Source organism: Hippoglossus stenolepis, chromosome 4 (genome assembly GCF_022539355.2).
Source record: "Hippoglossus stenolepis isolate QCI-W04-F060 chromosome 4, HSTE1.2, whole genome shotgun sequence".
Lineage (NCBI taxonomy): Eukaryota > Metazoa > Chordata > Actinopteri > Pleuronectiformes > Pleuronectidae > Hippoglossus > Hippoglossus stenolepis.
Genome location: NC_061486.1, coordinates 1,211,587 through 1,236,271, shown reverse-complemented (window position 1 = coordinate 1,236,271; position 24,685 = coordinate 1,211,587). Strand labels below are relative to the sequence as shown.

At 46.6% G+C, this 24,685-nt stretch overlaps 1 protein-coding gene across 2 annotated transcripts in view; it reads right to left on the bottom strand.

The window, feature by feature from the left end:
• si:ch211-137a8.4 (uncharacterized transmembrane protein DDB_G0289901) overlaps positions 1-24,685 on the bottom strand; it is a 27,693-nt gene continuing 3,008 nt past the window's right edge. For both annotated transcript variants that reach the window (XM_035155167.2, XM_035155169.2), the window contains exons 2-4: positions 5,546-7,147; positions 4,003-4,491; positions 1-280 (exon numbers count right to left, since the gene is read on the bottom strand). In XM_035155167.2, coding sequence (XP_035011058.2) covers positions 258-280; positions 4,003-4,491; positions 5,546-6,932 — 1,899 coding nt within the window. In that variant the 5' untranslated portion in view covers positions 6,933-7,147 and the 3' untranslated portion in view covers positions 1-257. The remainder of the gene's footprint in view (positions 281-4,002; positions 4,492-5,545; positions 7,148-24,685) is intronic.

Below are 24,685 nucleotides of genomic sequence, written 5' to 3'. Positions count from 1 at the left end.
TGAAGGAATGTGGGCGAAGGGGGCGGGGGTTTGAATTATTGCTTTCTGAGTAATTATTTATTTCTCACTTCTCGTCTACGTGAATCGCGTCTCAGTCTCTCTCTCGCTCACCATGGTAACACGTGATCACTCCGTTATTCGGGAGGAGGGAGGAGGGATGGAGGAGGAGGGGGGGTGTCTGTGAGGGTGGGAGGGGGCGGGGCTCAGAGCTCCTTGCTCAGCGAATCCCGGGCCGTTTTAATCCTCTTTGTGTGGCCTCACACGTTTCCCGCCTTTTTGTCTGGTAAATGATAACAGAAGAGATTGAACAAAGTATTAAAATAATGATAATAATAATAATAATAATAAAACAATCATACATGTGTGTGTTTAGTGGTTTAATACAGATGTCACTGTCTCTGATGTTAGTTACTTACACAAAGAAAACAACAACAACAACACAACAACAGCTCGGTGATGAACACTATGAGAACAGTGCCGTCACGTTGTGGAGGATCACGCTCACGTGACCAACAGGAAACTGTCTGTCACCATTTCCCCTTTTGATCCGGTCTCTTTGTGCTCAGAGGAGATTTTCCCCTAAAATAAATAAAACGTCAGCTGTTCGTCTGCACGGAATCCGTCTGTGTTTAGCTTCCGCCCGGAGACACGGAGCCAGAGAGAGAGAGGACTAGTTAATCTGGTTTGTCGAAGGGGCTCCGTCCGTCACACTTTTTTATTTTGCTTTTCTCTTCCACAGCAAACAGAACTCTAACGATCTGAGCGGCAGCCAGTCACAGACGGCCGCCGGCGCTGGGCAGCGGCCGCGGGATCCACGACACAACCAGGAGGTCGAGGGTTTGTGAGAAACCTTTTAAAAACACCGCTCTTAGTTTTTAAAATTAAGAATAAAGCAGTAAAGATTTCTTAAAAGTCGCACAATCACACAACGGGACACAAGACCGACTTTCATACTAACGTGCGATGCTAACTGTCAACACAACACAGAGCATTGGAAATAAAATCCAGACGAACTCACGCCGGCTGACTCCGCCTTCTCTTTCACATTAACGCCATTTGATTGACGAGCGCCTGAACATGAGTGTTTGAACACGATTCGATTGGCTGGTGCGTCCGTTACCACATGACCAGTCGAGCTCTTTGGTTAAAGTCCAGCGTCACAGGTTTAACGTCTATTGACTGCTCATTAAAACCTAATCGCAAACTTTGACTTAGCCATGAGTGAAAGACACAGTATGTAATTCTGCCTCTAGGGGGCGTCTCTATCGAACTATAACTAAATAGAGTTGACGTGGTGCAGCAGTGAGGCATGATGGGAGTTGTAGTCTTCTTCCCTCAGACGTCTCCTCCTCTCAAACAAACTGATTCACTGATTCACAAACAGGGAATAAAGCAGCTTTGATCTCCACAGAATTCTTCAGGTTCGAGAGATAATTATTATTTTGGTTTCACTGCAGTTTCTGCATCGAAATGGAAGACGACAAGAGACGGAAGACGACTTGAAGCGTCGCATTAATATCAGCGAATTATTTCTCCAATGTTGAGACTCAATGTGCAAAGATGCCTTCAGCAGTAATTTCACTCCACGGTTACATCTGAGAATATCAGATCGTTTGGCTTTAAACCAGGAGTTTTACACCAATTTGGCAAATTTTTCTATATTTTCATTGGTTTCCCAGGAAATAATTCAATGATCTTTAATGAAAAATCAGATAAGTTTACATGACTGATATTTATGAGTCTCTGTAAATTGGTGCAGATCCAAATAAAAAGGATCTAGTGAATTTAAATGTTCGAAATGTTTCCCTAGCGACGGTTTCTGTCCGTAACGCTCAGTCCAGCTCCTGCGATCCGGAGCGCCTCATTTAGTGAAGGATATTTGATGCTCTTCAGTCTCGGCGGCGTCTGGAGCGTCTTCTCGGCTTCGGGCCTCACTTGGTGTTAAACACAGTTCAATTTGAGCAAAAAGAGTCTGAGCTTCAAAGGGAGCTTCCCGTGAATCACACGGCAGCAGCGGGAGCCGCGAGATCAAAGTGAGGCGGCCGCCGGACGCCGAGCGCCGCGGCACCTGAACGGAGAGGAGGCCGGGCCTGATCCATAATGGAGCTGAGAACAGAGCAGCTCCTGGTTCTCAGCCACTTCGCCTCCTGTCGCCCGCTGACCGAGCGTGGTGAGCCAGAAGGGAAACGGTTACTGGGAGAGTTTACACTCAGTGGAACCTTCTCTACGCTCAACGCTCATCACGTTCCTCAGACTGTCCATCGCTGCAGCTCCTCCTTTCAGCCTCTGTCTCAAACACTTGGTTTTAGTGTAATCTGCTCTGATTGGCCAGCTGGTCTACTCTGTTGTGATTGGTCAACTGTTTCCAGCGTGTGTAGCTTTAAATGCTAATTCGCACTACACGATTTTAGCCTGATTTTCCACACGCCAACGCTGCATGATGTAAACGTGGAACATGTATGTTCTGGAGCAGCTGCTCAGGAGCTTCAGGAGATTATGAGACTTTGAGGTTTTATATCACAGGAGAGAAAAGAAACACAGAATAAAACATTTGTCCTTTAAACTTCTATCGATGTAGAATTTCATGTCTGTTTGTCTGAAACTAAATCAAATCCACGGAGTTGTTGCTCAGCTGGTGTTTGAAGGACGTTTGATGGATGTTGACGATGAAAGAAGAAGATTTAGATTCTTAAACAAACCAAAACAGAAGAACTTTACCGTAACGCCTCAAATAGACCAGCACCACATTTCAAGCAGCATCAGTAAGTTTCTCTTTTCATTGTCAATGAGTGGATTTAGTGTTTTACGTTAAATCACTTGTGTTTTACTTCTCGGCCAGAGTACGTTTAAATGTTCGGGGTCTGCAGGTGACACGAGTTCATGAACAGTCAGTTTCTAACCGTAGCTGCCCTGAGAACCTGAGCTCGCCGCCCACTTCCGTGTTCGTGTTCAATGGTTTTGTTGTTTGGCTGCTCATGAACTCGACAAGACGATGAAACCATCAGACGCTCGTTTTCACGTCTCTCTCTCTCTCTCTCTCCTCTCTCTGTCCTCTCTCTCTCCTTCTCTCCCTCTCTCTCTTCTCCTCTCTGTCTCTCTCTGCCTCTCTCTGTCTCTCTCTCTCTCTGTCTCTCTCTCTCTCTCTCTCTCTCTCTGTCTCTCTCTCTCTCTCTCTCTCTCTCTGTCTCTCTCTCTGTCTCTCTCTCTCTCTCTCTCTCTCTCTCTCTCTCTCTGTCTCTCTCTCTCTCTGTCTCTCTCTGTCTCTCGTCTCTCTCTCTCTCTCTCTCTCTCTCTCTCTCTCTCTCTCTGCTCTCTCTCTCTGTCTCTCTCTCTCTCTCTCTCTCTCTCTCTCTCTCTCTCTCGTCTCCTCTCTGTCTCTCTCTGTCTCTCTCTCTCTCTCTCTCTCTCTCTGTCTCTCTCTCTGTCTCTCTCTCTCTCTCTCTCAGGTTATTTACAGGTGAACAAACACTTATTTATCTGGTTTAACTTCTACGCTACATTTTCTTTACAGTGTTGTAGAAATAACTGCATCGTTTTTCTGTGTGTGTGTGTGTGTGTGTGTGTGTGTGTGTGTGTGTGTGTGTGTGTGTGTGTGTTCTCAGTCTCTAACGTCGCCCTCGTCACACCCGTTTAAACCGTTGTCGACACACAGCTCCCGCTCTAATTGGTCAGTTGCCGCTGACACCGCGTTCTGAACGATGGCCACCGCCACTTCTCGCAGATCCCTCTTCCTCATCTCCTCCTCCTCCTCCTCCTCCTCCTCCTCCTCCTCCTCCTCCTCCCCCTCTCCCTGCTCACATGACTCTGCATCGTCATGACAACCTCCATTTTGTGGCGACTCTGCCCCACCCCCCTCCTCCCCGCTACAGGCTAATGCTAGCTCAGGTTGTTTACTGCTATCGTTTGTCAGTGCTGGTTGTTGTCTGTTGTTGTTTTCTCCTTCTTTGCTGCTGCTGCTGTTTATTGGCTCATCAGAGTCCCGCTCGGCGTGCTCTAACTCACCGCTGTTCACAGCCGCCGTGGCGTTGATGATCTTGGCGTTGGCCTCCTCTTTTACTCCCCCCGCCTCCTTGCTCTTCTTCACAGGGCTGCTCCCCGTCGTCTTCTCCTCCTCCTGGTGATTGTGTGTGGCGTTCTCCTCCGCCGTGCCGTTGGAGCAGCCGTTCTCTCCGTTTGTCACCGGGGCCTCAGCCGGCGTCTTCTCCGCTTCACCTACGCTTTCCTCCGCCGGCGTTTTCTCGGACACTGCTGCATCTTTGTTGTTGGTCTCCTCAGCAGCGGTGGCGGCTTCATCATTGGCGCCTCCTTCCTCCGCTGCTTCTCCTTCCTCTGCAGCCTCCTCCTCCTCCTTGGCGCCCTCGCCCAGGTCCACGCTGGTGGACTTTCCCTTTCGCAGGATGAAGTTCTTCAGGGAAACAGCGCGGCCGAAGTGTGAGCGCTTGGCCTTGGCTGATTTTCCGTCTTTGCCCTCCTCCGCTGCTCCTTCCTCACCTGGAGGGAAGAAGTTAGTTCATGGTTACTGCGTCTTAAAGGAAGCTGCACTTCCCCCTGCAGAACAGCTGATTTGAAATAAATTCATTCATTAACGATTTTTCACAAGCAAAGCAATTAAGAGAACTGTACTTAATGCTGCTTTAATCAATGTTGGCCACAAGCTGACAGAAAAAAGTCCTGATGAATGTCGAGTCCGATGCTCTCGCTCTAGATGAGGTCTGAGAAGAGGATCCGCCTCATTAGGTGAAAGACGTCCCTCATCAAAACACTATGAAATCAGGTTTTAATTTAACTCTATATTTTGTTCCACTTCTGGGGCAGAATCTAAAATCTCCTGTTAGCAGCCAGGAGCAGGAAGTTGCCTCTTTGCTGTTGACTGAAGCTACTGAAGTGATTTGAATTTCACTTCAGACGTTGAATATTTCATTTGGGACGATGTTGGATTACATCAGCTCCTCCAGAGTTATCAGGCCACTCACTCGTGTCTGCGCTCCCTGGACGGGGAGGGAACACGACGAGTGTGAACAAACTGTCGGCGTCTGGATTTCAAATCGCTGTCCAACACGTTGAACTATGATACCGATGCTGCACGTGTGGATGTCGGGAGATTCAAAACTGCCTCTTCGGCATGAGATTAAAAGTGTCTGCAGGATAAACTGTCTGATGGATAACAAAGTGACTGCAGAGCAGCGGCTCCCGACCTCTGGGTCGGACGTCTTCTAAAGGTGACAAGATAAGTCAGAGTATCGCAGATGATTAATGGGGAACGAAAGAAAAGCAACATTTATTGTCTTCTTTTCCTTTTTGAGATATTGAGTCACTTTGATCTCTCTGGGCCTCAAACCGTTATTTAAATGAAACATCTGAGGAACATGAAGACACAGATTCAGGGAAACAAGCAAAACATTTAACTGAGCTGAGAATTTAATTTGTGGTCAAACGTCAAATTAACCTCAGAAAAGTCAAAGGTTTGAGACGTAACTCGGACAAACCTGCTGAACGTTCAGATTTGTGGGTCAGTTGTTTGACGTGTGTGTTTGTGTCGTCTCACCAGAGGGGGCAGCTGCAGTGGCGTCCTCCTCCCCGCTGGGGGCGCACTCCGTGTTGGCTCGTTTGGACTTGGGGATGACGCGCTTCTTGAAAGAGGTCCAGATCTCGTTGGCGTGTTGCGTCACAGTTCCACCTCCGGCTGCTGCTGCTGCCTTCTCCTCCTCGCCTCCCTCCGTCTTCTCCTCGCCCTCCTCCATCTTGACCTCATCTGCTCCTTCCTCCGCCTTCGCCTCTTCTCCTCCCTCCTCTCCTGCTTCCGCCGCTTCCTCTGGCTTCATGTTGTCAGCTGAGTCTTTGTCGGAGCTCTTGGTCTTGCCGCTGATGCCGACCATGGATGGGTCCCTCTTCATGCCCTGGAAGGTCCAGGAGCGTTTCAGCTTCCACCTCTTCTGCCCCGACTCTTTGGAGTCCAGCGTGGAGGAGTCTCCGCCGCCTCCTTCTCCTCCCTCCGCTCCTTCCTCCTTACCATCTTCTCCTCCGCTGCTCTTTTTGTGCGTCTTCTGAGCCATGAGCTTCTTGAAGGAGTGCCAGCGCTTCATGTGCTTGGTGGCAGCCGAGGCGGATGAGGCCTTTTGTTCTTCCTCTGCGCCTCCCTCCGCACCTCCCTCTGCTTCTCCCTCTGCTCCTCCTGCTGCTCCTCCCTCCTCTATGGTGGAGTCTGCAGTGGCGTTAAGTGCTTCAGGATCTTCCAGCCGGTCCAGGGACTTGGATCGGACCTTGACTGGTTTCTGGGGTTCTGCCCCATCCTTCTTCTCGGTGCTGCGATGGGAGAAGATCCTCGCCACCGGTTTCCTGATCATATCTCGAACTGTGGATTTAGCCTCTGCTGGTTTGGCCTTCTCTGTTTTCTTCTCCTCCTCCTTCTCTCCATTTTCTGGAGCTTTCTCTATCGCCGCCTCTCCTTCTGCACCTCCCTCTGCTCCTCCCTCAGCTGCTGCAGCCTCCTCTCCTTTCTCTCCCTCTTTCTCGCCTCCGTCAGTTGCGTTCTCCTCTCCTCCTCCTCCGGCAGCTGTGCTCTGCTCTTTCTTCTTCCTCCCTGCCATCACCTTCCCCAGGCCGCTCTTGTTGAGGAACGAGTCCAGGAACGAGGTCTTGGGCTCGGCAGTCGAGGCGTTTTCCGAGCTCTGAGGAGGTGCCGCCTCCTCCTCCGCTGCTGCTCCTCCCTCCTCGGTCCCTGCAGCCGCCGCTGTGTCATTATTCACAGTCTCTTTGTTATCGACCACCTCGCTGTTGACGGCAGCGCCATCTTTATCAACAACTTCATTGTTGACAGTCTCTGAGTTTACATTGGCATTTTTAACTGGTTGCTCCGCCTCTGTGGGTTTGCTCTCGGGGGTTTTCCCGTCCTCCTGGACCACTGGTGCAGCGCTGGCCTCCGTCGCCGCCATTTCAGAAAGCGAAAACAAACAATAACAACTAAAAAAGTGTCTTCCTTCCTTCTTTCCTTCCTTGACCTTCTACCCTCCTCTTCCTCTTTCTCTCTCTCTCTCTTTCTGGTGTTTCGTTCCTCCCGCTGTGGTGGCGCTCTCAGGTCATGGAGAGCTGGGTGGAGAGCAGTGGCGAGGAGGAAAGATACTCAGCATCCTACTAGTCCTCCAAACTCCTGCAGAGACGGAGAGGGGAAGAGGTGACAGGGGTGAGGAAGAGAGAGGAAGAGGAGCAGATGGTTAATAGACTGAAGCAACACCATAGACACAATAATTGTAAAAACGAGTTCCAATCTGCCAGAGTTTTGGTGCAGGAGTTGAGCAGCTTCCTGTCAGAACAGATCCTCTGGAGCCAGAGAGGACGTGAAACCACGATGAGTCCACGTCCACACTGCTGATAATCATTTCGTCACATACAAAGACTTGTCTCGACCGACACTCAAAGTTTCTCTTCAAATAGTAACGGATACAGCTGCTATTATTCTATTCTACTCTAATCTATGTGGTCAGTAGTTTCCTGTTTTTATAAAACAAACAGGAGCAGATAAAGCTTTTGTTGTGGACTATTTCGGATTAATTCACATTTGGTACTTGTGACAGCAGGACTGTGTGTGTGTGTGTGTGTGTGTGTGCGTGCGTGTGTGCGTGCGTGCGTGCGTGTGTGTGTGTCTGTGTGTGTGTGAGCTCGGTGGAATCAGATCTACTGTCAGTAAACAGTTTATGTTTTCACTTGCGTCTGTTGTTTGTGTGTTTGTGTGTTTGTTTGTTTGTTTGTGTTTGTTTGTGTGTTTGTTTGTTTGTTTGTCCTGGACCGATTCCCCCCCCACACTGACGGACTCCACGTCCACAGAGGATCGAGCTTCATCACATTTTCCTCCAGGAATGTTTTCCTGGATAATGTGAGACGGCTGTTACTGTTACTCTGTAAACAATGATCCCATCTCCATGTGAAAAATCATATTCACGCAGATATGACCGCTCCTCTTATCTCCTCTGAACAGACGGGTGTTTTGGCCGAGGTCTCTGGTTGTGAGTCTGCACGTGCACTCTGTCCTCATTCACAGAAACACACACACACACACACACACACTGCTGCGGATGTGGCACCTCTGGAGAATTCACTGAATGAATCAGCAGATCAATGAATCTGTGAGTCACACACACACACACACACACACACACACACACACACACACACACACACACACACTCACACACACAGCGTCCAGACGTTTGGTGAAAACTCGCTCTCTGGGGAGGAGGTGAGAGAGTGAGTCAGACATGAAGGAGGCACTCAGGTGGGGATGGGAGGGCGAGCGAGGGAGGGCGTCACAGTCCGACAGAGAGAGAGAGGACGAGGTGTAAGCACATAACATCACATGCTGCAGATGATCTCACTCCAGTATGGTGAACTGGTTGACCTCACCAGGTTTAAATGCACCTTCAATGAGGCAAAATCTCCTGCAGGTGGACCCGACCCGACAGGTTCACTAAGTGCTGCTGCCTCCTGGCCACGTGCACGCCCCTCCCGCCTCGGCACTAACTACTGTTTACTACTCGGAGCCTCAAACCCCTGGTAGCCTGTTAGCTCTGACGCACACAGCTCATTTATTCTGCCTTCGTCTCGTAGCCTAAAGATAGAAAACTCCACGTAACACGGAGAATCAGCTGCAGACTTTCACCATCACACGGAGTCAGAGTGTTAATCAGCAGGAAACACAGAACATTTGTGGCCACGGCGCAGGAAACCGTGCACGTGTGTTTCTTGTTCTGCAGTAATTGTTTCATTTATCTTCCAGTGTCCAGAATCTTTGGTTCAACTCACAAGTCAATGTTTGCAGCAACAACAGCTTTCATTGTTTGCTCAGAGTCGCATTAGCGGCGGAATTTGAACAGAGATCACGGATCTCTGGTTCTAACGTTCTGTTCATCAATAATTCAACCACTGAAGGAGGGAAATCGTTTCTCCTCTGGTTCATATTAATACTGTGGGTAATGTGGTTCTTCTCCATCGACAATAAAAATGTTTTTTCTTAAAACACAGTTGATATCTTACGGACTTGTAGCTTCTACAGGAGATTAAAACCCTGTTTAACGATCTAGTAGCTTGTGGTGATTCTACCTTGGAGGGTTGAAACATTATGGCTGGGTTAGGGTTAGGGTTAGGGTTAGCCTAGAGGAGGAGGGTTAGCCTAACCCTAACCCTAACCCCTTTTCAAAGTCTCTATTCTGAAAACAAATGAATTTTTACTTCTGGAAACACTGTTGAACTCGATAAGATGCATCACAAACTAGATCTGTTCCAGCTCTGACTTTAAATTCATGAGCCTACAGTTGTACACAATAAGCGCTGGGGCTGATGGGTAACGTAGTCTCGAAGCTGGAGAGACTACGTTCAATCGACTTCACACAGTGTTGATTGAGGCCGAGGCTCTCTTTGTACCGGAGTTTGAAATCTGATGTCACTTGTGCACACGTCCACGTGGAGCGATGCCTTTTACGTCAACCAGCAGTGATCGCTTTGCCTGAGCTGAGGGGGGGGTTACCATAGCGACAGAGACGTGGGCTACAGTCAGCGGGAGCGAGGCAGAAAACCTAAGAAAACACAAAGCTGCTGATAAAAGAGAAAGTCTGCGTTCAGAGGATTTGTCAGAGAAAAGAAAGCGATCGACAGCGACACTAACACTTGTGTGTAATTACTCTCACTGCCAGAAGGGGGAGTCACTGCGGGTTTAAGGTATCGTACACATCCAGTGGTAATGAGGAATAAAACAGCTGTAACCAGATAAGATCATGTGATGTCGTGCCGCCTCACAGCAGCTGAGCTCCAACGCCGTCGTCTTTGTTTCACTTTCTCTTTATTTTGGAGCTTTTCTTTGTTTTGGCGGGCGATGGAGCGGCAGCGGCAGAGGATGGTGGATGTGAGGCTGAAGCCCCGAGGTGTTGGAACAGCATCAGACAGAGGAGGACGACAAAATGGTGGGAGGGGTGGGAGGAAGAAGAAGAGGGGGAGCGGGGGGTGCAGGATGGGAGGAAGAGGAGGAGGAGGAGGAGGAGGAGGAGGAGGAGGAGGAGTGGTGCAGACATGAGCTGATTGCGAATCGTCTCTCTGTTACGTCTTTCCTCAGCTCTGTCCGTCCGTCTGTCTGTGTCACTGTCTGGTTTTTCCTCTCGTCTGTCTCCCCTGTTTCATCTGTTTCTCTTTCGTTCTCTTCCTCTTTTCTGTCGTCGTCGCTTTTCCTCTCGTCTGTTTTTCTCGGTTTCTTTATTCATCTCGTTTACTCTGCGACCACCTGTCTCCTCGCCTCATTCTTTCTTTTCTTTCCCGTCCTCATTATCTTTCATTAAGTTGTTCGATCTCTCGCTCTCTGTCTTTCCTTCCGTCTCTGTTGATCATTTCCTCCGGCTCTTTGTCTCTTATCATCCTTCTCTTTCCTGTTGCCTTCACTTTTGCATTTTTTCATCTGTCTATCTTTCCATATGTGTCCCTCCAGCTGTGTCTCCAGTCTCTTGTCTTTCTCTCTCATCCTGTCTTTCTGTCCCTTTCAAACAAAGAGCAAACACTGAATAACAGTTTCGACGTGGTGATGAGGTTAAACACCCGGGACGCGTATTTGCATCCAATGGGCAAAGGCTCGCTAGTCGTGTTGGGTGTGAATGCACCAGTCGTGTCGACAGTGTCGGTTCGATTCTCTAAATGAGCCTCGATGCCTCCTTTCTCATCTCAGAGCAAACACTGGACCGTCCTCTGCCAAAGGAAACCAGGTGTTTCTGTCCCACAATTCATTGCAGCAGCAACATTTAACCCCAATAACGAATAGGGTCGTGAAATTTTATTTGAAATTTGAAAAGTCATGCAAATGTAAGGATGGGATTCATAGTATAATGACCTGTTTGAATTTATAATATACAGTACAGTGCATCAGACAGTGGGAAGGAGTTCTGTTTGTCCTCTTCACAATAAACCGTTCACGTACACTGGTCATGTGCTGTATCAGGAAGTAGATCGTCTCCTCTGGAGGGGGTTGCTTAGTCACAGAACACCAGGCGTAACCGTAGCAACAGCGATGAGTTGCAATGGTTCAGTGTGTAGAATGTAGTGACATCTAGTGGTGAAGTGTCATGTTGCAGCTGAATCCTAAATCCTAACGAATTCTCCTTCTCATCTTGATCCTCGTGATGTTTTATCGCAGCTCAGTTTGAAACTGTTGAGGATCTTTTGGGGGTTTCCCTGAATCACACGTGTGCAGGTTGAGGAAGTCGAAGGAATTCTGGACTTGAACCCTGTGAACAGCTGATTGGAGTCCACACATCTCTGAGAGGAATGTGGAAAGATGCATCCGTTCCTTTCTGTTCCTTCCTGGTGCAGAAGGAAGCGTTGCTGCAGTGGAGCTGATGTTGAAGAAGAGGTTTACACACTGAGCCTCGTGGGTTTTCACACAATGTGCAGGATTCAACCAGTTTCCACTCAACACGCTGTCGAATCCTCTCCTGGTGCCTATTTGAACAGCTGCTCCTTTCTGTGCTGTTTAAACTGATCAATTCCAAATGTTTGAACGCCAGCGTTTGGCGGTTGACCCACGTTCCCCCCCGCAGCAGCACAGAAATTCTTCCTCACACGAACAGACTGTGAAACAATAGTCTACTTTCTCGACAGCTGATAATGAACCACAGCCACAACCACCAGCTGGAATATTCAACTCTGTCAATTATATTCAATTATAATTATCTGCTAATTCACAACAACAAAACTGAACTTTTAATCAATTAATGAAGAAATGTATCTGCAAACCGACCGCCACTCTACTTCATTTAACTTCCAACAGGATTCGCTCGTGGTGAATAATCCACCAGTCCTCATTTCTCTGGAGAAGTTCAGGTTGAAGGTGAAGGCTGATATGTGTTAGTCGTTGCTACGGTTACGGCTGTCGCTTCACAGACTTTAAAAGACACTAAAACAGAGAAGTTTGGAAACGCTGCTAGAACTGTTAGTTTGAAAACTCCCGGTCTGCGTTTTAGTCTCTTTAGAAACTGAGATGTTTCGAATCGATGTCGTTGACTCACAACCTCCAGGTCACGTCGTAGCCTTCTCTGATTCGTCAGGCTCCGGTCACATGACCTCCTTCAGTGTAGAACACAACATGGAGAATCAGTTAAAGTGTCACTGACCCTGTTGTCTTTGCTAACAGCTGCAACTAACAACCCAGGAACACGGTTTTCACAAAATGAACCCTGTAGTGTGGATGTCGCCTGCGTCAGGGTTCAAGTTTCCCCTTTGGGATCAATAAAGGATCTGACGGACAGAAAAGGAGGCGATGACGCAGACGCCCTTTTGCTTTCAGTCTTATCAGTGGCCTCGGATCGGCCTCAACTAGCAGCAGTGACTTTATCACACGACTCGGATGCTTGGATAATGTTCTTGGTTTAAAAGTGACAACGCATTAGTGCGGCTGTAAGGTAAAGTCATCACGAGGGACACACAATGAAAATGTCTTTACGAGCCCACCAACCTTCCTGGATATAAAAAACTCAATTTAGTTCCTTCTACAACACAGTGGACACCACTTAGTTTATATAACAATAGTTTAGTTTGAGCACAAGTTAACAAGATTTGTATAATAACGTGCAGGCGTCGGTTTAAGATGGGAGTCTATCACCTCAGAGTTAAACAGGTGAGAGTCCGTCTCTCCAGCTGCAGTGTTTTCTCTCTGTGTGGTGACAACCTAATCCCACAGGAAGCCTGTTAATGGAGTTCTAATGGGCCGGTCAATGGGGAGGAGGCCGAGTGGCCAATCACTGGTTCCCACTTCACACTGTGATAATCGCCGTCCTCTTCACACCTTCAGCTGCAGCAGGACCACGCAGCGCAGGTTCCTCGCCGCAGGTCTGCAGACAGACTGATCAGACCTGGACAGGTTTCATGCAAAAGAGATTTGCAGTCGTATTAATTAATTATTAATTGGTATAACTCGTATTATTTTATTGCTATTTGAATTTTAACTTGTTGTATTCACTGTATTTTTGTATTGTTGTAGCTCAGCACCATTGGAAATGAGGGTCTCACCTCAATGTGTCTCCAGAGGTTTTTAAATAGATACATGATGTGATAACGACCTGGTGTCACTCACGTCTCTATGAGAGCTTCCTTTGTTTCATGTTGCTTTAATTAAATTTACTCTAATCAGAACAATTTGGCAGAAAGATTTTAAAAATCTTTAAAATCTATATTTAAAGGGCACTGGATGATTTGATTCTCCTGGAGCCTGAGATTAAACTTTACATGCATCAGTGATAATGACCCAGAAAAAGTTTAAACGTGTGGAAATACCACTGCCGGTGACATTTCAGGTGAAATATGGAGTTACACTTTTTGAAATATTGAGCCGTGAACACCGAGCGCCTGCAGCATTTTGTGATAAAAAAAACATCAGCCATGTTCAGTGGAATCAGGCCTGCAGGAAAACTACGCTCACACTTCACACTCACAAAGCTGTGGGAATTGAACCTGTGACCTCGCGCACGGTGGGTAAGTGGAGTGGAAACCGTGTCCGTTCCAAGACAAGAGTGAGTCTCATTCGTTTGCATGGTCTAAAAGTGGATCGGCCAATAATCTGCGATCCTGTGACCAGAGAGTTTTCACCACAGACGCCATCTGAGGAGAGAAATGAGAAACTGAACCTGCAGCGCTTGAATCAGCAGGATTCACTAAACGTGACGAAATCCCTGAATCACTCACTGAGAGACTCGGTTCTGCTGCTGGACAGAAAACTGATGTGACCAAAAACACTCAACGTGTCTAAACTTGATGAAAATCTGGATTATTGAAGTGTGGCGAAGTGTTTCTGGGTTCAGTCGCTGTTCCAGAGTTTCAGGAACTTGTTGGATGCAGCCACTTCGTTCCAAATGAAACTATGGAACAAACACGAAGCTTCAGACTCTCAGAGAGAAAACCTGTCTGTGACGTCTGCACCTGATCTGCACGGGGATCCACAAAGTCCGAGCTCACAAAACACAAAGTATTTAACTTTCATTCTGGACGGACAGAAGCTGAGACTTCTGGAAACGATCTCTACGTGAATATACAACAACATGCTTTGCAGCTTGATGATATTTTAATGCCGTCGCAGATTACTTTCATATCATCCGTTTTGTCTTTGGTTTAATCCTCGTCCATCTGATTCCTCCATCTTTATGGAGTAAAATGAGAACGAGCGTCCTGACTCTGCTGCGGAGGTCAACTCACATTTGGTCGTTTCAATTTAACGGCTGAAGACAGAGATGTGACCTCAGAGCAGCAGAAGATATCACATCTATCACCGAGGAGCTGCTGCTGCTGAATCAAAAACATTTTCTCTGTTTGGGATAAATTGAGTTTATTGATGCTGAAAACTCTCCTTTTCTTTTACAGCTGCAAAACAAAAGATTGTGATAAAAATCTAATAAATAGTTTGTCAGCTCGAGGCCAAACAGAATATCTCAGAGAGGGTTTTGGAGAAGTGGTGCAGCCGGACAGAGGCTGATCATCCACAGGAAGCAGCTCCTGACGTGGTGGTCGTCGGTGGAGCTTCTCCACCTGCTGCAGCTTCTCCACCTGCTGCAGCTTCTCCACCTGCTGCAGCTTCTCCACCTGCTGCAGCTTCTCCACCTGCTGCAGCTTCTCCACCTGCTGCAGATTCTCCACCTGCCGCTTCTCCACCTGCTGCAGCTTCTCCACCTGCTGCAGCTTCTCCACCTGCTGCAGCTTCTCCACCTGCTGCAGATTCTCCACCTGCTGCAGCTTCTCCACCTGCTGCAGCTTCTCCACCTGCTGCAGATTCTCCACCTGCTGCAGCTTCATTGGGAGAATTGAAGCTCACACGCAGCAGCTGTCTGTGTCATGAAATCTCTCCCAACGTGTTCTGCACCGACGATTCTCCGTCTCAACATCTCACCTCCTCTGCAGCTGCTTTCTACCTCAAACTGTTCACAGCGACCGGGGGAATGTTTTCCACCTGAAGCTCGTGTTGAATCTCGGACGTTCAGATTCATTAGAAATGATAAACGAGGGTTTGTGAGTTCACAGAGATTCTCGTGATGCTGTAGCTGATTTTATCATCAGGAGGGAAACAGACTCACTTTACTGACGGAGATATCGAGCAGAAACAGTCAGATCAGACCTGATGGCTTCGATTCTCCAGAGTTTTACTTCAGCCACAGTATAGATTTTAATGAATGACTTTATTCTAATTAGATTATGACTTTATTATCGTCATATCGGATCCTTATTCTTCAAATCTCAGTTTGTAGATGAGTCTGAGTTTGTTTTACTTTCTCTGTGTTGAGACATTTTGAAAAATACATAACTGAAGATTTGTAAAATGAATCATAGTTCGCACACTCATCAATCAGAAAATCATTAAAAAAGACTTGTTACCATCGCCCAGAAGTTATTCAGGTTCAGTTACAGATTTTCATTTTTATATTTGTCTAGAAACCAGAAAGGTTTTTGATTGGATCTCTTCTCCAGACTCTTCCTTTAATAAGGAGACGGTGAAAAACACAAGACAGAACTTTAAAGCTGCTTCGTCTTTGTCCCAAACAAAGATGGCTGCTGTAAACAGAACAGCTGGGGTTGAATCATTTCTACGTTTCCCATCGTTCCTCCCTCTTTTCAGGGCCCATTTAGAAACGTGTAAACGCCGACTTGATGAGGATGAGCCGCGGTGTGATCTGCCTCGCTGAGCTTCAGCCAGATAAACTGTTGTTGTTGTTGTTGTTGCTGTGGATTAGAGGCGGGTGTGTTCCTGCAGCAGATTGCCCTCGGAGGGAACGGACAGGCCTTTTAGTGTAAAGGTATTAAGCCCAGGTCTAATCCAGAGCTCGGAGAGCAGCCAATTTAAACTGGATTCACCCCACAGGACGACGCTCTATCTCTGTCGCTGTCCGAGATCCACCCTCTGTCTCTCACTCGGTTATAACCACCTGATATATAACACACATCCAGATTCTTCTAGTGGCTCGGGAGCTCGTCAACTGACCCAGAAGGTCACCAGGGGGCGATCAAGACCCTTTGCCTTCACTTTTGGAGCCGTCATGTCGTCCATCTTTATTTACAGTCGAGTTGTGGAGATTTAAATGAACATTTCATAAACTTAATGATGAATTATTCATCAGGGAAGTGACCTGAAACATGTTCAGAAAACCCAGTGAATCAGAATCTTCTTTTCATGGAGTTATAAGTTGTTTGAATTGTCCTGTTTTTCGTCTTTGCAGCACTTTGTGCTCCGTGTTTTAAATTTTCCGTTGTGCCCTCATTACTACACAGACCCACTTTTTCTAAATAGAATTCCTTAGAGATCTGAGCTGTGGTGGTTTTGCATCAGGAGCGGGTGGTGGAGCCGGCTCTGCTCCTGAAAGGCCTTCATGTGCATCGCTGTTAGGATCCGTTTCATCTCAAATCAGTTCCTTCAACAATAAGACAAACGGTGAGTGAGACGTGTGCTGGGTCACACGAGGGATTCCTCTGTTACAACACGAGACCACCGTGACAACCACGTCTGAGAATAAAATAAAATCCAGATCGTCCCAGATTTTATAAGTTTACACAACTATATGAACAAATAACAACTAGAAGAAAAAACTGATGAATCATGAACTTGACCTGAAACTCTCTTGGATTAAAGAGTAAACATGAAGATCCCAGATCTCTTTCCCTGAAGCGTCTCCAGTGAACATGTGTGACAGTTTCTCTGTGGATCTCAAATCTCACATTTTGACATAAACTATTTAAAACCTCCAAATTTCACGTATGCAGTTAATATCTTAATATCCAGTCGCTGGGTTGACCTAAAAAATACAAAAACAAATATTCGTGGTTCCCTGATGATGAATCCTACGACGGTGGAGATCCTTTGTCAGAGAAACTTTCAGCTCGAAACCAAACCTGATCAAACTAAACTCACTTCCAGCTTCTCACGGAGACACGGACACTTTCCTGCTCGGACTGAATGAAGATTGATTGGTTTAAAAATAAGTTTGGATATTAACGGCCCCTTTGTTTAATTTAAACCACAGATTATGTGTCTTTAACGCGCGGATTATGTAACGGTACAGAAACCCTCCCTGCTGACGTGTCCCTGAGCCAAACCCTCAAGCCGCAGGTTGGAATCCTGCTCGGCAGCCAACCTGCAGACCTTCACCTGTGACCTTTGACCTCTGGGAGCAGAGGGGTCAAGTGGAAAGAGGATTTCCCTGCAGGGAGCAATAAAGTTTCAAATTACATGACACTTGATTTAAGCCTGTTAAATCCATCAGAGGGATGAGGAGAGGCTGCACGCAAAGCTCTCCCACAGGTCGACATGTGAAGGAAGGACTCACACACACACACACACACACACACACACACCTTCAGAGCTGGAAGAACTCATCAGACTGTGAACTCGTCAGCTCCGTCCCTGCTGATGTGTCTGAGTCGACATTTATCTCCACCAACAAACACCTGAAGCTCCCGACGCCAACACTGATGAATCGTCTTCATCTGTTTCTAATGAACCTTCAGGCGGCAAAGTCATTATACAACCTCCAGATCCACTGTCCAGACGAGCGAGCTGTGAATCAGAAACAGTCCGTCCACACTAACACACCTGAAGACACACGACCATTCACACACACTGCTCACGGTGTAAACAGGAAGTAGATTGTCTCCTGGAGGAAGAGTGATGGTGAAAAGTGAGAGCAGCGATTCCTTTAGTCTCTGTTCGTCCAGACTAAAACACAAACCCCAGAGTTTTCAAACTAAAACGAGACCAGCAGCGTTTAGATGAGTCTGGAGAACTCTGCCAGATGTAGCCATAGCAACAGTGACAAGGATTAAAACTAAAAAGTGTGGATGTGGTCGTTGCCTTAAACGCATTGAAAATGAGAAAATATCAAAACAGCACATGGATCCACACTTTCTTCTGATAGATACAGTCGTCAGCAGGTTTGTCAGTGAAATTAAAGCTCAGAGGCAGAACATGGAAGTAAAGGAGATGCTGGTTTATCTGTGAGAAACTGTAAAAGTGACCTGCAGCAACTGAGCCGCAGCAAAGAAGCTGTTATCTACTGAAACGATCAAGAATCAATGACTGAAAAGATCAATTTGATCAAACTATAACAAACTGTCCTTTGCTTCCAGAGAAATGAGAGAGGAGCTGTTGGACCGAACGTGGAAACGTGTCCTGAACAAGCAGCAGAACCTGAGCGGCTGAGGTTCTGGTTTTAAACGAATTAAGAGACGTTAGTGAAGTTTTAAATGGATGATTGTTTGGTTTGAAGGTGGAAGATGTTTCTGTGGCTGTTTGTTTCCTCCTCTCCTCTGTAGAGAAGGAGAATGAACTCCAGAATGTTGCATTAATGGAAGGTTGATTGTTACTTTTCCAGTCAGATGCAACAAGTGTCAGAGGTTGAGATGATTTCGTCTCGTCCAGACAGAATCAGAGCCCTGAGACTTCCTTCACCGAGATGCTGAAGAACAAACAAAGTGTGAAAGTAAAAAGAGTTTCTCTCCGACAGCCTGACAGAGTTTCTGTCCTGGAGGAAACAAGCCACTGATCTCTGAGAGCTTGAAGACGTCTCAGTTACAGAAACGTCCAGTTTGTCTCCACACTGAAAGACACTGAGTTTGACCCATCGCTGTCCCTCCACGTCCAAACTCCGTCCCCTCGTACCTGCAGAGCGACGGGAGCTTTGCACCGCTGGTAAAGTTTAATTAAATTATTGATTTTCATCATCGATGTTTAACTTTGAAATATGTTGATCATAAAAAGTCAAACGTGATGAGTCACGTTTCTGAATCAATAACAAACAGCAGCAGTTCTTTCCTTTTTAACAATCATAATATGAATTTTGACGACTCATCTTTCAAACATCCAAACTGTTCACGTTCCTTAATTCTCTGGTCGAATCTTCAGATCTGAGAAAACAAACTGTAAACACGCGTAGAGTTTTAAACTGAAATGAACCAAATCCTCGTTTTCTGTCTCTGAAAATCCACCTGATCTCTGAACAGTTAACACCTGAACCTTCAGCAGCTTCAGGGTTCACACCTGAGCAACCTGACAGAACCCAGAGACTCTCACCTGCGGTCACAGGATCTCATTCACACCTGGTGGGACCATGAGATCTGAACCCTTCATCCACACCTGGTGGGACCATGAGATCTGAACCCTTCATCCACACCTGGTGGGACCATGAGATCTGAACCCTTCATCCACACCTGGTGGGACCATGAGATCTGAACCCTTCATTCACACCTGGTGGGACCATGAGATCTGAACCCTTCATCCACACCTGGTGGGACCATGAGATCTGAACCCTTCATCCACACCTGGTGGGACCATGAGATCTGAACCCTTCATTCACACCTGGTGGGACCATGAGATCTGAACCCTTCACTCACACCTGGTGGGACCATGAGATCTGAACCCTTCATCCAAACCACGTTTTCTCTCATGCTGCTGCAGATCCAAATCCAAATCTGTCGGGATTTTCTGAACTCTACAGAATGAAACTGTAGTTTGTTTGTGAGCAAGATTACACGACAATGACAGGAAGCATTTCCATAACACCTGGAGGAAGGACGCAACTTAAAGATTGGTGCAGATCCAGGAAGGTTTTTTTCACATTCTTTAACATTAGGACGTTTTTCAACATTTTACTTAATATCTCAGAGAATGATTCATAGATCTCGGAGACATAAATCAGGCAGGTTTAGAGGACTGCTATCAAAGAGTGTGTTGATTGAATTTCAGGGAGTGATGGTGGAGGTGTGAGCTGAGTGACGTTCAGCTTTTACACATATTTGAATTCTCTTCAGTGGAGAAACTCAACCAGCAGCTCGCAAGCAGCCCCTGGTTTAAAGGGACATTCTGTCTCTCCTCTCTGTCCATAGTGGCATCATTATGAGAGCCTATTATGGTGTGACAGAGGCCGACTCACAGACTAAATGCCTTGTTTCTGTCGGCCATGGGAGTTTTCTATAGAGCCGCAGATCCCTCCTTCAACAGAGAGGCCCCTTCATCGCGCTGCCCTCCTCCTCCTCCTCCTCCTCCTCCTCTCATCCTCCTCGCTCTCTTCTCCCTCAGACACAGACGAGCCTTTATCTGCCCATCATGTGCTCGCTCGCTCTTTCTCTTTTTTTCTGCAGCCTGACCCTGTTTTCCACAGCGAACAGGCATGCCAGTTAGGATTTGGTGGGGGGGTGGGGGGGCGCGCACACACACACACACACACACACACACACACACACAGAGCGATGGGGAAAAGGCTGATTTGGAAAGCCAGCTAAATATTTTATCCATGGCCACGTTATCTGTCTGTGTAGCTTAATACAGATTTGATGTTATCTTCTTCTAAGTCTTTCCAGCAGAGGTTTTTCCTCTTTTTTCATATTTGGTTTTCTGGTCAAATAATCTGCTGTGCACGTCTGAACTGTGCACGTCTGAACTGTGCACGTCTGAGCTGTGCACGTCTGAGCTGTGCATCGTGTCGATGGGAGACGTGTGTGTGCACGAGGGTGAAAACATGGAAAGACTCAGCCGATGATTCTTCAACCAGGATAAAGACGGATCCACCGTCAGGCGGCAACAAACTGTTATTTTCAGTCTGCAGTAATATATTGATTATTATTATTTTGAAGTAATCATTTCTCCCAGAGTGACCAGCTCCTGACTGACATGTTTTTTTGGAGTAAAAAATTCAGTTTTCTGATAAATACATTTAAAATAATGTGAGTAATTCGTAAGATGTCAAACTCAAAATAAATGAAACTGAGGTTTGATATTTTACAGATTCGCTGTATCTTAACTTAACTTGAATTAGGAAAATAAACATCATTTTTATTACGTTCATTATAAACATAAATTCACATGTTCTCTGCATCGTTTAATATGTTTTCATATCGACGCATCTGTGAAAGGTTCATAATAGTGACGTCTTCAAATCACTCAAACACCAGCTCCAGTGTTTATGATGATTTAAAAATCACAAAGTCAGAGCGACAAAATTCAATCAACTGATGACGTCATCACCAATCAACAAAGGCCTCAGCCTCAGGAGTAATAAACAAAATTAAAAAACATAATGAAACTCGTTTTAATCTTTTTCAGACTTAGCTACACACACACACACACACACACGCACACACACACACACACACACATCTATATCTATAGATATAGATATAGATATAAAATCCATCTCAGAGAACATCCTCATGGCGATGATGCACTGATAAATTATAGCATTGAGATAAAACATCAGTATTTCATAATATTTATTCATATTTTATATTTGAACTGGAGGTGACTTCTCCACAAACAGTTATTAAATTTAAATAATTGTCGGTTTTTAAAAGATAAGTACTGTCGCCTGTAGATGACATCATCCATCAGTGCCAGTAAAGTAAAGATGGCGTTATTTGACGTTGCCGTGGCGACTGGCTGGCAGATTGTTACTGTGCAACAGAAGAATTTCCTCTTCTTCCTCTGACAGACGCCATGTTTGCCGCCGTCTGCTCCTGAGATTTTTCGCGGTTTAGCTGGCGAGCACGTGGCCGACACTCCTCCTCCTCCTCCTCCCTCCCCCATCACCTCTCGTCTGACTGACAGCTGTCTCACCTTCTCCTCCTCCTCTCCTCCATCTTTGTCTCATTTCATTCTTCCTTTGACAACCTCCCTCCTCTTTCCCTCGTTTCACACATCTCACATCACCTTCGTTTCCTTTTGTCTCTTCCTTCCCATATTCTGTCCTTTCTTTTCTCTCCCTCAGCTCTAATTCTTCCTTCCTCCTCCTCCTCTCTCTTCCCCTTTAGTTTCCCTCTTCACCTCCATCCTCCTCTCATTAGTCCACCTTCCTCTCTTCATGTCCTTCTTCCTCCTCTCTTCCCCTTTAGTTTCCCTCTTCACCTCCATCCTCCTCTCACTCGTCCACCTTCCTCTCTTCATCTTCCTTCCTCCTCCTCTCTCTTCCCCTTTAGTTTCCCTCTTCACCTCCATCCACCTCTCACTAGTCCACCTTCCTCTCTTCATCTTCCTTCTTCCTCCCTCTTCTTCCTCCTCTCTTCCTCTTTAGTTTCCTATTCACCTCCATCCTCCTCTCACTTGTCCACCTTCCTCTCTTCATCTTCCTTCTTCCTCCTCTCTTCCTCTTTAGTTTCCCTATTCACCTCCATCCTCCTCTCACTCGTCCACCTTCCTCTCTTCATCTTCCTTCTTCCTCCTCTCTTCCTCTTTAGTTTCCCTATTCACCTCCATCCTCCTCTCTTCATCTTCCTTCTTCCTCCTCTCTCTTCCTCTTTAGTTTCCCTATTCACCTCCATCCTCCTCTCACTCGTCCACCTTCCTCTCTTCATCTTCCTTCTTCCTCCTCTCTCTTCCCCTTTAGTTTCCTATTCACCTCCATCCTCTCTTCATCTTCCTTCTTCCTCCTCTCTTCCTCTTTAGTTTCCTATTCACCTCCATCCTCCTCTCTCTCGTCCACCTTCCTCTCTTCATCTTCCTTCCTCCTCCTCTCTTCCTCTTTAGTTTCTATTCACTCCATCCTCTCTCTTCATCTTCCTTCTTCCTCCTCTCTTCCTCTTTAGTTTCCCTATTCACCTCCATCCACCTCTCTCGTCCACCTTCCTCTCTTCTCCTCCTTTTACTTTTCTTTCTCCTCATGTCTCTTCCTCCCTCTTTGTCCTTTACATCTGTTCCTCTCCTCTCTTTCCTTTAAATCCACCAACCATCCTTCGCTCCTCATCATTCCTCTCTTGTCGTGTCCTCTCTTTAAACTCTCCTCCACTCATCTTGTTTGTATCTTTCCATCTTTGTCGTTCCTGTTATCCTCTCATCTCCTCTTCTTTCAGTTTCCTGTCTCACATCCAGAGACGCTGATCTACCTGCTGAACCAACTCAGAGAATCTGAACATCTGACGCAGCAGCTGAAATTCAAATCGTTCGTCACTTCTACGTCGGAGCTGAGAAGTCGTATCTTCTGTAGCCGACGTCTGAATCACGATTCAAATCAGGTTTATTCTCTTAAAATGTAAAGCTGGCATGTACCAGTGGAGGAATGTAACTAAGTACAATTACTCAGGTACTTTACTTAGTGAAGTAACTTACCTCCGGAGAGGTCAGTGTTTGTTTGTTTACGCAGAAACAACTGAAACGACCACCATGAACTTTAGTGGAGGAGACGACCTGAAGAAGAACCACACACCAGGACTTTACTTTCACTTCTCGTACATTGTGAGATTCATTTCACATATTTGTGTTAAATTTGATTCAGATCCAAATAAAACTCTGGATCTAGTGAATTTAAAAGTGGTTTCATGAGGAGAATGTTGGGAGTTCACACATTATGATGAAAACCTATTATCACTTTACATTTATCACTTGACATTAATTTATTAAATCCGGCTCCACCTTCATGAACTCACATTGAATTACAGTTTTACTGATCATTTAAAAAATGTCCCACTGTGATTAATTCATTTTAAACCTGTTAAATCTGGACTTTCACCTCATTGTTAACACTAATAAACAGCAGCTACTAACGTGTAATAAATGGTTTATAACACACGTGTAAACAGATGAAAGTGTATTTGACACAATAACTGATTTGTGTTATTTGTTCAGTTTGTTCGTTCTCGTCCGAGTTCACTGAAGTTGAACCAGAGTCAAACTCTGTTCACACTCGGTACTGAAGCTGATTCTCATTTTCACTAATGTCATTTCATCGAGATAAAAAATATTCACCTGTAGAGAATGAAATGAATCTTATGGAGGATAGAGGTTAGTGTCAGAGTCTTCACCTCCTCCTCCCTCCATCCTTCTCTCCTCTCTCCTCCTGTCTCACACTCTTCACCTCCTCCTCCCTCCATCCTTCTCTCCTCTCTCCTCCTGCCTCTTACTCTTCACCTCCTCCTCCCTCCTTCTCTCCTCCTGCCTCTTCTCTTCACCTCCTCCTCCCTCCATCCTTCTCTCCTCTCTCCTCCTGTCTCTTACTCTTCACCTTCCTCCTCCCTCCATCCTTCTCTCCTCCTGCCTCACACTCTTCACTTCCTCCTCCCTCCATCCTTCTCTCCTCTCTCCTCCTGCCTCACACTCTTCACCTCCTCCTCCCTCCATCTTTCTCTCCTCCTGCCTCACACTCTTCACCTCCTTCTCCCTCCATCCTTCTCTCCTCTCTCCTCCTGTCTCTTACTCTTCTCCTCCCTCCTGCCTCCTCCTCCCTCCATCCTTCTCTCCTCTCTCCTCCTGCCTCTTACTCTTCACCTCCTCCTCCCTCCATCCTTCTCTCCCCCTGCCTCACACTCTTCACCTCCTTCTCCCTCCATCCTTCTCTCCTCTCTCCTCCTGTCTCTTACTCTTCTCCTCCTCCTGCCTCCTCCTCCCCTCCATCCTTCTCTCCTCTCTCCTCCTGCCTCTTACTCTTCACCTCCTCCTCCCTCCATCCTTCACTCCCCCTGCCTCACACTCTTCACCTCCTTCTCCCTCCATCCTTCTCTCCTCTCTCCTCCTGTCTCTTACTCTTCTCCTCCTCCTGCCTCCTCCTGCCTCACACTCTTCACCTCCTCCTCCCTCCATCCTTCTCTCCTCTCTCCTCCTGCCTCACACTCTTCACCTCCTCCTCCCTCCATCCTTCTCTCCTCTCTCCTCCTGTCTCTTACTCTTCACCTCCTCCTCCCTCCATCCTTCTCTGCTCTCTCCCCC